Genomic DNA, 12,850 nt, shown 5'->3' with positions numbered 1-12,850 from the left:
GAGGTAGCCTGAATCCGGGCCGTATAGTTCCCTGGGTTTAGACGGTTAAGTTTGGCCCCTCCATACTTCCTGTACTCCTGTCTGGACACACATTCCCGCTGATCCTATGGAAATGTAAGGTAAGTGTTAATTTCCTACACGCATGAGTGAGATCTGACCTCTATCGACTCAAATCATTATGCTGTTAACTCCAGCTGCCTAACCTCTGCCTAACGATTGTCCAGGTTATCAATATAAAGGAAGCAATCATATCATAAAGGTAGCCTTCAGGTCAGCCCAAGGGAAACTGTAATAAGTATGTTGGTAATCGAACAGAACTCAAGAGGAAAGGTCATTAAGACGTGTCTAGTACGAGGCCTATGTACAGTTTAACTGTTTGTAGGTGAAGTGCAGCCAGCTCCGTGCACCCAAGTTATTATTCAGCGGAGATGGTGTTGCTGGGAAGAACCTTATCCTCACCTCCTCACCAACTGCCCACCTCTCTGCTGTCTGCTTAGAGGCCGGCAGACCACTGGCACGCTCTAGCATGTACTCTCAGCGCTGAAATACATGCACGGTCCCCCACTTACCTCGACTTGCGATCCGTATTTTATTTCATACATTAGAATCAATCCGTTGGGGTTCTCGGGTTCTGGCCACTTTAAAAAGATGGAGTTTTCAGGTCTTGGCTCCCAGGTCACTGGGCCAGGAATGTCATCTGCTCCTTCTGCATAATTAATATAAACAAACAGTTGAATTGGGTTTAGGTCCCCAGAAAGGATGCCAAATGGTACGCTAACATAAGAAATACTCTTTCCCGGGCTGGAGAGATGGCTCAGCCGTTAAAGGCTAGGTTCACAACCAAAAATATAAGAAATACTCTTTCCCCCCCAATCCTTGTACATCTAGGACTCTGGACAGGGACCTTGTAGGAGTTCTTCCCTGAGATGGCTGTAAGATTAGGGTCTGGAACTGCCTGGTGACCCGTCATCTGAAGACGCCACAGTACCTCCCTCCTTTCTGACTGGAAAAACCTGTGGCTGAGTACAAGGGAATGCTCCTGAAAAACCTATGTAGTATTCTCCAGGTCCACTTCCCTACCTAAAACAATAAAAAAATGAACCCTTCAAGCAGCCCTGAAGGAGGGCAGTGAGCTTCAGTGCGCTGAGCCTCCAGCTGTGGCACTGACACATTCTCTGCAGTCCACACCCTCATAGCCACTGCAGCTTCCACATGGGAGGAAGGGCCACTTATGAGGCTGGCCTCTGAGGCAGCTGTTCTGGCCATCCTCTCCTACAGCCACTGCCGGCCTCACTTCTGGAACCGAGGAGGTGAATCAAAGCTGTTGAGTGACAGTGGGGAAAGGCCCTGGGAGATAAGCTGGTCTCTGTCTCTTCTTGGACTGGGAAGCCGAGACACAGGAGGCAAAGGGCTGCAGGTGAGTGCCAGAGCCTATCTCAGAAGCTCCTACTGCCCCGGTTCCTATCATGCTTTGTTCTCTCCCCTGTTTGACACCTCCTCCAGAAATGAGAAGTGTCAGTTCACCATGCTTCACGGACAGGTGAATAGCCGGCAGGGTGACGGGCAGTGTCTAACTGTAGGAGGAGGCCCATGGGCTGCTCCAGCTGACCCTGGGGACAAGGTCCCCTCTGCATCGAGGCAGCTACTTTATTTGGGACCTGGAGTGCCCATCACAGGTCTGAGGTGTGCTAAGAAGGTCTTTGTGTACTCGGTCTCTAGCCCCTGGCACTACTGAGAGAAGGCAGACCCTTTAGGAGGTTGGGCTTCACTGAAAGAAGTCAGGTCACTGGGAAGCTGCCTTTCACCCCTCCTTTTCAAGGCTGCCATGAGGGGAAATAAGTTTCCCTTACTATCTACTGCTGACATGACGTGGTGTTTCACTACAAGCCCCAAAGCAGTGAGGCAAGTCTCTGTGGCCTGAAACTCCCGAAATACTGAGATCAAAGTAAACCTTTCCTCCTGGTCAGACGATGGCCTCAGGTCTTTTGTGACAGCGATGGAAAGCTAACTCGGTCAGCTGTGTACAGAAAGGCACAGGGGTGTGTGCAGGAGGGAGAGTCCTGAAGGGGGCTCATAAAGGCTTTCTATGGTAAGTCTGGGATGAGAACCCACACTGGGAACACATTCTCCGTTCCTTGGGCACAACAAGGTTGTGGACCAACGAGCACACACTCGTAGGACTGAATCTAAGGGCTGTCAGCCTCCCCCCCCCCCGCCCCCCAGCTCTGAGCTGGTGGTGGGGCTACCTGCCATACCTGCTGGCATGGTTCTTGCAAAGACAAAGTTGGAGGCGCTGCAGCCCAGCTTCTCAGCCTCGTGGTTGCAGCTGTGGATATCGATACGGTACAGAGTGAAAGGCCGGAGGTTGGAAATGACAGTCCTCTCCTTGTTATCCACTCTGCTCTCAAAGAAAGGGTATTCTGTCTCGAACTCTTCCGGGTCTGTGATATTGTAGGTGTCAGCTACCGTGGTGTTCCTGCTTCGGCTGGACATGGTGGTGTTAGCCACCTGCAGGACATCTCTCCGCCTCCTCTCAGGTCTGCAGGGAACACAAGGTCAGCCGCTAAATTCTTTAGCTTTCTTTGTCTTTTTCACGGCCAGGGTAGAAGTAATGGAAAAGGAACACATCCTAGCCCTTGAACTAAAAGAAAGTATTCAGGCTTCCTTGGATGAGAACCAACAAATAACCAGGGGGATTTCCTTCCTCGTGACCCATCTTGTACTCTCTGCGGCACCCTCAGGGACGCAGGCACGCATGAACACACACACATCGAGAACACTAGGAAACAATGTGTGGGCCATTCTTAGCCAGGCACTGTTCTGTTTTACCTGACAGTGCTACTTGGTCAGGCCTGATGACTGAACATTAAACAGGACAAACCAACCAGGCTCATAAGACTAGCCGGGAAAAGTGAGGTACCTTATGGCTAAGACACACAAGTCCAACAGTGGTGGCTTTTTTGATCTTCTCTGAAATGGAAATGCCCTAGTTTAAGCAGTGAGCAAGTACCTGAATCCCAGAGCTTTTCCTGAGTAATAGGATCTCCTATTGATGATGCCCCCAGTCCCTAGTACGCATCGAGGTCTTGGAGGTCTATCAAACCGGCTTCGCTCCCTCCTTGGCAGTGATTGATACCTGTGGCCGCCTCCCAAGAGCCTGCTTGTGAGGGGGTTGACTTGTGTTGGCTTGAAAAACTACACAAAAATAACGGGAACAGGGGCTGGGGCTCCCTTTCCCTCTACAAACCTTAAAACTGGCTTCTAACATTCATAAAAACTGAAAAAAAATATATATATAATGGCAGACAAGCAGACCTATGGGGTCGAAGCAGCCCTCAGGTGGTCTGCAGGTGAGCAGTAGGCGAGCTGGGTGCTGAGCTGCTGCTGGCACTGCTTGTGACTGGGCAAGGGGTGAGAGAACAGGCGGGATGCGTTCCGTCTGGTAAGAACTCGACAAGTCTAAGATGAAAATGTGGAACTCAGCGGAGAGAACAGAAGTTCCCACACATGGGGCACCGTGGAAGCCATGCCTCAGGCCTGTGGATGTTCCCTAGGCCAACATCTGGAAGCGTGAGGTGGTGGTGGTGGGGAGGGTTGTATGCCCCGCAGTCTGCAGCAGAGGGATCTGCTATCAAAACCACAGTTCTTTGTTGGGTGTTAACATGCCAGTTCCCACTAAAAGCGTATAAACTGCCCATGTTGGGGCCGGTCACAAAAGTTAGGGCCGGGCATTTGTTTTCATAATGCTGGGGAAAGAAAAATTAGGGAACGAGGGCACCATTCCACCATGCTCACACCCAGCAAACTACTGACCCGGCAACAAACCACCCATCCCCCGGAAGGAAAGATACAAGAAACCACACTTTTGGGGGAAAGGGAGGCTAGGAACACGTTCAAAACGTTCTAATAAATTTCCTGCCTCCTGTTCAAAACCAGCACAACACAAACTTGTGTCTTCATGTAAGAAGTTGCCTGCATTTGATATTGCAAAATGATACCGGTCCACTCCCAACAAACTGGGTTACAGCACCAAGCAGACTAAGTAGTCTCCTTATTGATAAACACGGCTCTCCTCCAGATTATCTATTCTACTGCTATTGGAAAAACCTGTACTTCTTACATATAAGAATGTTTTAATGACAGAAACTAAGTGGCTTCAAAAATAAAGATGGCGGCCAACGAAAGCCATTATTTACTTAAAACACCAAGTTTAGGAAGTAACTTTATGAACAGTAGCCTCCGTTCTACAATAAACTTACAGGCAAAGTCAGACAACGCAGAAGGACTAAATCTGACTCGTTTGCCTTCAGCCCCCAGATAAACTGTACCTAGAAGGACATGAAGGTAGGAATAGGTTTTAGGTGATTCAATTGTGTGATGACAGAGTTGCTCCTGTCATCCAGGGTGCTCCTTTACAGGGACCTTGCGAGATCATGTATGGATGCCAGACTTGTGCCTTGGCAGGAAGTGAGAAAACAAACATAACGAACCTAAACCCAAACACCCAAACGGCCAGGTGTGGCGACACCTATCTGCATGTTGGGCTTCTTTCGGGACAGAGAGAGTCAGGCCGTGTGACTGAGTGAGCACATTCAGCAGGCAGGATCTGGCCGAGAGGAAACTCTTTCAAACCCACAGTACAAGGCCTGCACAGTCCCAACTAGGTCAACCACAGCCCTGCTGCTCCATCACTTAGCCTTGGTGTTGCATAGCTGATGATAACAGCAGTCACGAAGTGATGTCATCTGGCTATAACCAAATGCTAGGGCCTTTCTGCTAATGGCCTGTCCACCCTGGGCTCTCATGTTGGATTGTTGGGTGTTTGGTCACCGGTGGGGTAGCTGCATGAAGAACCTTTAGAGAACGGGCCTGTTGGGGGAGATCCTGATGTCATATGGGGAACTGTAATAAAGAGGGTTTAGTGCCTCTAGATGGCAGTCTTACGAACAAGGCTAAGCGCTGGACTTCTGTCCAGCGTCCTGTCTGCCTTGCACTCTCTGCTGCCCCACAAGCACTTCTGCCACGGTGCTCTACCACGCACACACTCAAGGACGCCTTCATCGGGGCAGAACCCATGCCAACTCCTTACTCTTCTATCTTTAAAACTGGTGAGCTATGCACACTACCAAGCACCAGGCAATTTGCTAGCAACAGTGAAGGAACTTATAACATCCACTCACAGCCTAAACCTCTGGCAGTGCCTAGGAGAGCCCTGGATCTCGACTGACATCCAGTACAAGCGTGGTAATGGGAGGACCTCTGTCTGGTCTCCTTGGAACACTGCATACCTGGCCATTCTTGTGGCTACAGGAACTCTTACTAGCTGGGTGTTGGTTCGGGTGGAATGGTCCACATAGATAAGCCAATGAAGGGATGAGGGTTTGGTATTAGAGGATGCAGGTCTTAGACTCAAGACTCGGTAAGTTACTTAGGACATCACTGGATCCAGTTTTTAAAGCACCTTTGGATTTATTTCCTGTGTTGGGGTTTTCAAATTCAAGGAAGCACACACTACACACAGGGGAAGATGGGTCAAAAAAAACAGCAGTGCATCTTGACACACAGAGGTGGCTTCAACAGCAGCCTGGCAGCCTGCCAATCAACTGGAGCTGCCCCGAGTGGGGCAGATGGGAGTATGCACGGCCTACTACAGGGTACTGGGAGCTGTAGTAATTTCTACTGTGAGAGGAAGGGAGCGGAAGGAAGCCCCTGAGAAACCAGGACACCAACTCTCAAAAGGACTGTTAACCTCTAGAGCTAACCGGTCCTTATTTCCTTCTCGATTGACTTTTCAGTAATATGGTTCTCTCTCACTATTTCACAAGTATCATGGAAGTCATCTTAAAATCCACTTGTTGATATAATCCAAGAAAGGCAGCAAAGGCAAAGTAACAGCAGGACACACAGCCACTAAAGGCTTGGGGAAGCTCGGGAGAAGGGAATAAGCCCAGAAGACCACAAGCAGTTGGGGTGCCATGGGGACTTGGGTGGGCACCTCACTGGTCTGAATCCAGCTATCTAGCCAGTTTTCAGCCTCCAATGGTGTGTGCAGCCTCTCAGGAGGATATTCCAGGGTCACGTCCTCTATCTCCTTCCTAGACATTATGAGCTAGCCCCTCTGGACTACAGTGAAAATGTACAATCACTGTCGCTATGTCCAAGATATTCGCATCACCTTAAACTACCATTAAAAAAAAAAGATCACCTGTTTCCCTTTCCACCCTATTCTTTCTTTAAAAATATTTATTTCTTTATCTTATGTGTATGAGAGCTCTGTCTGCATGTGCACCTGCATGCCAGAAGAGGGCACTGGAACTCATTACAATGGTTGTGTCTCACATGGTTGCTGGGACTTGAACTCAGCACTTCTTGACGAGCAATTGATGCTCATAACAGTTCAGCCGTCTCTAGCTCCTCCACCCTACTCTTAACCCCTAGGAAATGTGGCTAGCCTGCCACATGTGTCTATTCTGTGTATTTCGTATACACAAAACCATACAGTATTTACCCTTTACATCGCTCACACCTTCTTTCCTTTTTCACAGCTAGCTATTATTCCATTGGATGGATATACCATCATTTGCTTATCTATCTATAGACGGACAGCTGAGGTTTTTCTAGCTTTTCCCCCAGCACGGCAATCAAACTTTTCCTTTATTTAAAACAAAAATTAAATACATTTACTCCCCTCCAGCCCCCCGCATGAGGGTAGAGGTTGAAGGACAGCTTGCGGGAGTCAGCTCTCTCTTTCACGTGGGTGCTGAGGACAGGACCCAGGTGTTTAGGCTCAGGATGTACCTTTACCCACGGAACCAGCTCACTGGTCCCCTTCATTTGCCTTCTTGCTTTGCAGAGACTGAGGGCAGAACAGGAGTGGAGGGAGTACCTGGGACAGAGTTCCACACACTTAGGAGACTCAACTGTAATGGACACACTGAGCACACACAAGGCTATGTTTGGAAGCTGGATGCCCTTTGAAATGGACTCTGATTCCAGTCCCCGTTCGCTCCACTCCTCTGCCGGGTTGTATGACAACGGACAGAAGAAGGGAAGGCAAGACTGGCTCAAGCCTTAGCTTTTCCCTTCATCTGTGTCCATGAGGACAGTCAAGTGATTTATGCAGTGGCTCCACCACAAGGTGAGGACGACCCCACCTGCTTTGAGAGAGGTGATGTGGCTGAGGCTACACGGTTCTCATATTCATGCAACCTCTTCCCACACATGAGCCCTGGGCCCCTTCCTGCAGGGCGAGCCTCCTTCTAGGTGGGTTCCGTGTGGTACCCCCATCGTGCAGCGGGGAGTGAAGTGCTGGGGCTGGCTCGATGGAGAGTAGCATTTCCAAAAGGCATACTCACCTGGGCACAAAGATGGAGTTGTGAAGGAAATTCTCAAAGACTTTACGGTACTCAGCCTCCTCCTTCTCAGCCTGCTTCTCAGCTTCGGTTTTAGGACAGGCACAGCACGGCCCTTTATCACCACCGCACACTTCTGTCTTGGGATTTTCTGTCACCTCCTCCACATCGATGGTACCATCGGCGTACTTTCTGATGGGTATTTTGTCTGCTTGGAGAAGAATAGAGTGGGAATGGAAGCCACCCACGGTGTGCCAGGGAGCGTTGTGAGTGGGGGAGGGGGGCTGGTGCGCTCTGCCAGGAATCAAGGCCTGCACACGCGGGTGTAACCCTGGGGGCTCAGGGACTCTCAGACAACAGGCAAGGCCAGTGGCACTGCCCTGCCGGCTGCCAGCCCAGCTCACCTTTGGAGCAGTAGTTGTGCCGGAACAGATAGCCATCCTGCGGCTGCCGCTGCCACCTCACAATGTAGTAACTCAAGTTACCATTGGGCAGAGTTGGGGGGTTCCACTTCACGATCAGCTGAGAGGAGGAGTTTGATGCCGAGAGGACATCTAGAGGAATGGAAGGAACTGCAGGGGAGAACGAAGGACATTTCAGAAAACAGAACGGAACCCGAGGTCGAGCTTTATCAGGGAGTCGACAGGAAGCTGCAAGGCTGACCTGGGCACAAAGCGAACCTGAGCTTTTTTTTTTTTGTTCTTTTTTTTGGAGCTGGGGACCGAACCCAGGGCCTGCGCTTCCTAGGTAAGCGCTCTACCACTGAGCTAAATCCCCAGCCCCGAACCTGAGCTTTTGAAGGATTACTAACCGGGATGGCGGGGGGGGGGGGGGGGGGGGGGGGGGGGGGCCGCTCTCTTCTGAGCACCTGCTCTCAGATAATCTCTGTGCAAACACTCTCGGCTCACTGACCTGGGACCGGGGCATAGCTGGGGTAAAAGGGGACTCTAGAAAACCTACAGTTGACTCAATTATGACAACTGTTGCTCTCCAGTGTGTCTTAGGAAATGGCAAATTGGACTGCGTAGTCATTTCCCCATGATTGCGAATTTGAATCTCTGGTAAAGACGACAGGGAACCAAAATGGAGAGCTGGACAGCATGTGGGGTGGTATGTGCCTGTGTGAAAGGTCTGTGAAACAAGGACCTGGACTCACAGATCTTGTAAGCAAGCTTGACTCAGGGAAGCCAGTATACCTGAGTCATGATTCTATTCAAAGTCCTGTTACCAGCAAACGAGTTTAACAAAATGACCAAGGCTTACGTACTGCCGACGCCCGGACTCGAATGTAGAACTGACTTACGTAAAAAGGAAAACATCCTAGGACCACTGCCATGCCCTTGCTGGAGTTCCCACAGCAAAACCAATACCACAGCTGAAAGCCTACCCCATCCCCAACCACATACATGACAAAGAACAAGGCCCACTGATCTTTGGCAGTTCCCAAAGTCCAAGAGATAGGATCGTGGTATGCCACTTAAATATGAGGTCAAACCAAGCCATTTTTGATATCTGAAAGGTGCAAATAGCTTGTACTGGTTTGTCTTATGTCCACTTGACACAACCATCTAACAGAAAGAAACCTCAGTTGAGAAGACAACTCAGTATGATCAGGCTGTAGTCAGGCCTGTGGGCACCTTCTTAACTAATGCTTCGAGGGGGGTGGAGTTCAGCTCATTGTGGTGTGGAATGTGGAAGCCTCTGGGATGGTGGTCCTGGGTTCTGTAAGAAAGCAGGCTGAGCAAGCCATTGGGAGCAAGCCAGTCAGCAGCATCCCTCCACAGTTCCTGTCTCTGCTGGACTTTTTACCCTGGCTTCATTCACGACCACAGACTGTGATCTGGATACTGATGTCAAATCCTTTCCTTACCAGGTCATAGACGACCACATCAATAGGAAGTAATCAGAGGGGCGTTAGGATGCATGTGGTGCTCAAGGCTCCGAGAACCTCGGAGTGGCAGCATGTTGGAAGATCAAAACTGATACTAGCTCTTGCAGACAAAACAAGCACTCGATGCCTGGTCAAGCACTTGATGCCTGGTCATGCGATGGTTCCCAAAAGTAAGTATTTCCAAACAAGTCTCTATACTAAAGATTTCAATGACAAGTTTCCCAGACGAAGCAGAGGCACAGGAGGGACTAAGTATGTCATTATCAGTCACAAGCACTTTTGAGGCCAGAGGACAAATGCAGTTTTTAATATTTAGGAAGGAGAACGAGATTTCTTAGGAATTTGCTATAATAATAATAAGAAGGCATTCCTGCTTTTGTTTTTCTTTCCTCAAATCTCAAATCTGCTGCAACGATTCACTGGGAATTATTTCTCCCAAATTTTAGGATGAAAAATGTATTCAGTTGCACTCGAAATTCCACTAAAGCAACCCATTCCCAGGACTAGAGGCCTGTGTGGAAAATTCATTTCTATGAACACTTGAGGGTCCGCGGTATGGCTGTGACTGCTTATGGGATCTCTATGAACACTTGAGGGTCCGCGGTATGGCTGTGACTGCTTATGGGATCTCTATGAACACTTGAGGGTCCGCGGTATGGCTGTGACTGCTTATGGGATCTCTATGAACACTTGAGGGTCCGCGGTATGGCTGTGGCTGCTTATGGGATCTCTATGAACACTTGAGGGTCCGCGGTATGGCTGTGACTGCTAATGGGCTCTCTATGAACACTTGAGGGTCCGCGGTATGGCTGTGACTGCTTATGGGATCTCTATGAACACTTGAGGGTCCGCGGTATGGCTGTGGCTGCTTATGGGATCTCTATGAACACTTGAGGGTCCGCGGTATGGCTGTGACTGCTTATGGGATCTCTATGAACACTTGAGGGTCCGCGGTATGGCTGTGGCTGCTTATGGGATCTCTATGAACACTTGAGGGTCCGCGGTATGGCTGTGGCTGCTTATGGGATCTCTATGAACACTTGAGGGTCCGCGGTATGGCTGTGACTGCTTATGGGATCTCTATGAACACTTGAGGGTCCGCGGTATGGCTGTGACTGCTTATGGGATCTCTATGAACACTTGAGGGTCCGCGGTATGGCTGTGACTGCTTATGGGATCTCTATGAACACTTGAGGGTCCGCGGTATGGCTGTGACTGCTTATGGGCTCTCTATGAACACTTGAGGGTCCGCGGTATGGCTGTGACTGCTTATGGGATCTCTATGAACACTTGAGGGTCCGCGGTATGGCTGTGACTGCTTATGGGATCTCTATGAACACTTGAGGGTCCGCGGTATGGCTGTGACTGCTTATGGGATCTCTATGAACACTTGAGGGTCCGCGGTATGGCTGTGACTGCTTATGGGATCTCTATGAACACTTGAGGGTCCGCGGTATGGCTGTGACTGCTTATGGGCTCTCTATGAACACTTGAGGGTCCGCGGTATGGCTGTGACTGCTATGGGCTCTCTATGAACACTTGAGGGTCCGCGGTATGGCTGTGACTGCTTATGGGCTCTCTAACGTGGCACGGTGGTGGAAGTGGGGTAAAGGAGCTCTAAGTTATCGTTAAGATCTTCTCACTCTGCCACTTAGGTACAAGTCTGTGATATTTCCACGCACCCTCCTCGCCAAAACAGAACCTGCTCTCAGAACGTTTACTGGTGCTGTAGACCTTGTGCTCTCCTCACCCCACAAATCCCTATGTGGAAACCCTCTCCTTCAAATGTTGGGGCTCTGCAAAGCGAATGGGTCACGAGGAGAGAGTTGTAGTCTACAGAATTAGCATTCTAAAGAAAAGAAGGTTGGAGAACCCTGTGTGTGCTCTTTTAGACACGTGAGGGCACATCAAACAGATGTGTCTATAGGCCAGGAAGTTGGCTCCAACCAGTCACAAAATGCCAACGCTTTGCTCTTGGAATGGAGAAGTATCTTTCTTTGCTTTGTAAGCCCCTCGGACTGTGGGATTTTTGTTGCAAGAGGTCAGTCATTATCTTTACAGTGACGCACACCTTTCTACCTGTAGTCTTGGGATATAAGTTCGCACACACGTTTGCTTTTCCCACTTCTAGGTTCTGGAGCTGGGGAACTTGTGCATAAGCATAGGATGAGAAGGGATCTGTCAGTGAGCGGGTATCACAGGTCTCTATGCCTGCTGGGAGGCTGGTGGGTGCAGAACAAAGATACAGAGCCATCAAGTCACTAGATGGGGCATGGGCCAGTGTCACCTCGGTTCCTAAAGTCTGCACTGAAACAGATGAGACCACCCACAGGTGGCTACATCCTGGGCATTCAGAAAGAAACCATCCTACTGCCTTGGAGAACACTGGTTCATTGCCGTAGAGCAGAGGGATTGACGATTAAGATGGTGCCAAGTCTAGAAAACGGCTCAGGAGAACTGAAGGTGTTGGCATTGAGAATATAACACAGCAGCAGCAACAGGCATCTCATTGCTAGCCCTGCAGCCCCACTATGCTCACATAAATAAAGCCAGCTTATAAAAAGTCAGAGAATGATGGCATGGCGTGGCAGGGGGTGCTCATTCGATGTGTAGATACCTGAAGCGTTGGTGCGAATGTACAAGATTTCACTTTTGGCCCCACGGATGTGGTCGTTTTCCACCATGGTGAGGGTCACAGCCTTGACATAGACTGCATACTGGGTCCAGGGCTTCAGCCCATGCAGCAAAATGCCAGGCTCCCCCTCCTTGTTCGGAGGCAGGTCCACGTCCACCATGTTCCAGCTGTTGGAGCCACAGGCATCCTGCCCGTCGTATTCCGTGACGTTTTTAAAGGGTCTGCAAGACAAATCAACACAGGCCACAGAATGTTGAAGGGCTCTGGCATCAAAGCTCTCAGGAACCTTCCCCAGGGGCTGAGCGTGTCACACTTTCTATAACGGGAATTCCGAATAAAACTCATCGTCAATTAGATTTCTATACAAGAATAAAGTCAAGCATCTGGACCCAGGAGCTCGGCAGCTATGAACCACAGAACCGAACTAGCAGCCTTAGAGACGGCAAGTTCCGTATTCACAGGGACGGAAACGCTGCTCCTAAGACACGCAGATGCCGATGTCCCTCTCAAGCATGGCTGTTTAATGCAAATATTAAACTGATAAGAGATAACTTTCGAACAAAACTAACTTTCCTACCCCCTCCGCCCCCAGAGTTCTACAATGTAAGTTGATAATAGCTATTTTTTGATGCTTCTAATAGCTATCTCATAATATTCAAATATTTTGCTTCCTGATTGTCTCAGAAAGTGGCACAGTGATACCATCAGTTAACACTGCAGCATGCTGGCAGCACTTCTGAAGGGAAGGGAGGGTTCTCCACAGAGGCACTGTGGGCAGGGTCTCTACCTTCACGAGATGGAAGGGCCGCTAGCCACTGGCTTCTGAAATTGTACTGACATGACCTGTGTTCAATCACGATGGGAGATGGGTGCCTTCCACTTACGCAAATGCTGAGAGATTGTGAGCTTTCTATTTCCCATGGGCTATAACAGTTCCCAGGACCCCAGGTCCAGCAGCAGCGAAGGCGCCAG

At 49.7% G+C, this 12,850-nt stretch overlaps 1 protein-coding gene across 3 annotated transcripts in view; it reads right to left on the bottom strand.

Annotated features, from left to right (window-relative positions):
• The window catches only part of Igf1r (insulin-like growth factor 1 receptor), a 294,388-nt gene that overhangs the window by 38,755 nt on the left and 242,783 nt on the right, over positions 1-12,850 (bottom strand). For 2 of the 3 annotated variants that reach the window (NM_001414181.1, NM_052807.3), the window contains 6 exon segments: positions 1-104; positions 570-706; positions 2,256-2,539; positions 7,356-7,560; positions 7,757-7,924; positions 11,861-12,099. The exon segment at positions 1-104 is cut by the window's left edge and continues 56 nt beyond it. In NM_001414181.1, the coding sequence (NP_001401110.1) occupies positions 1-104; positions 570-706; positions 2,256-2,539; positions 7,356-7,560; positions 7,757-7,924; positions 11,861-12,099 (1,137 nt within the window). 3 annotated transcript variants of the gene reach the window in all.

The sequence above is a fragment of the Rattus norvegicus genome, chromosome 1, assembly GCF_021556685.1.
Source record: "Rattus norvegicus strain SHRSP/BbbUtx chromosome 1, alternate assembly SHRSP_T2T, whole genome shotgun sequence".
Lineage (NCBI taxonomy): Eukaryota > Metazoa > Chordata > Mammalia > Rodentia > Muridae > Rattus > Rattus norvegicus.
The sequence above is the reverse complement of the archived record's forward strand: the minus strand, read 5'-3'. Positions and strand labels throughout refer to the sequence as shown.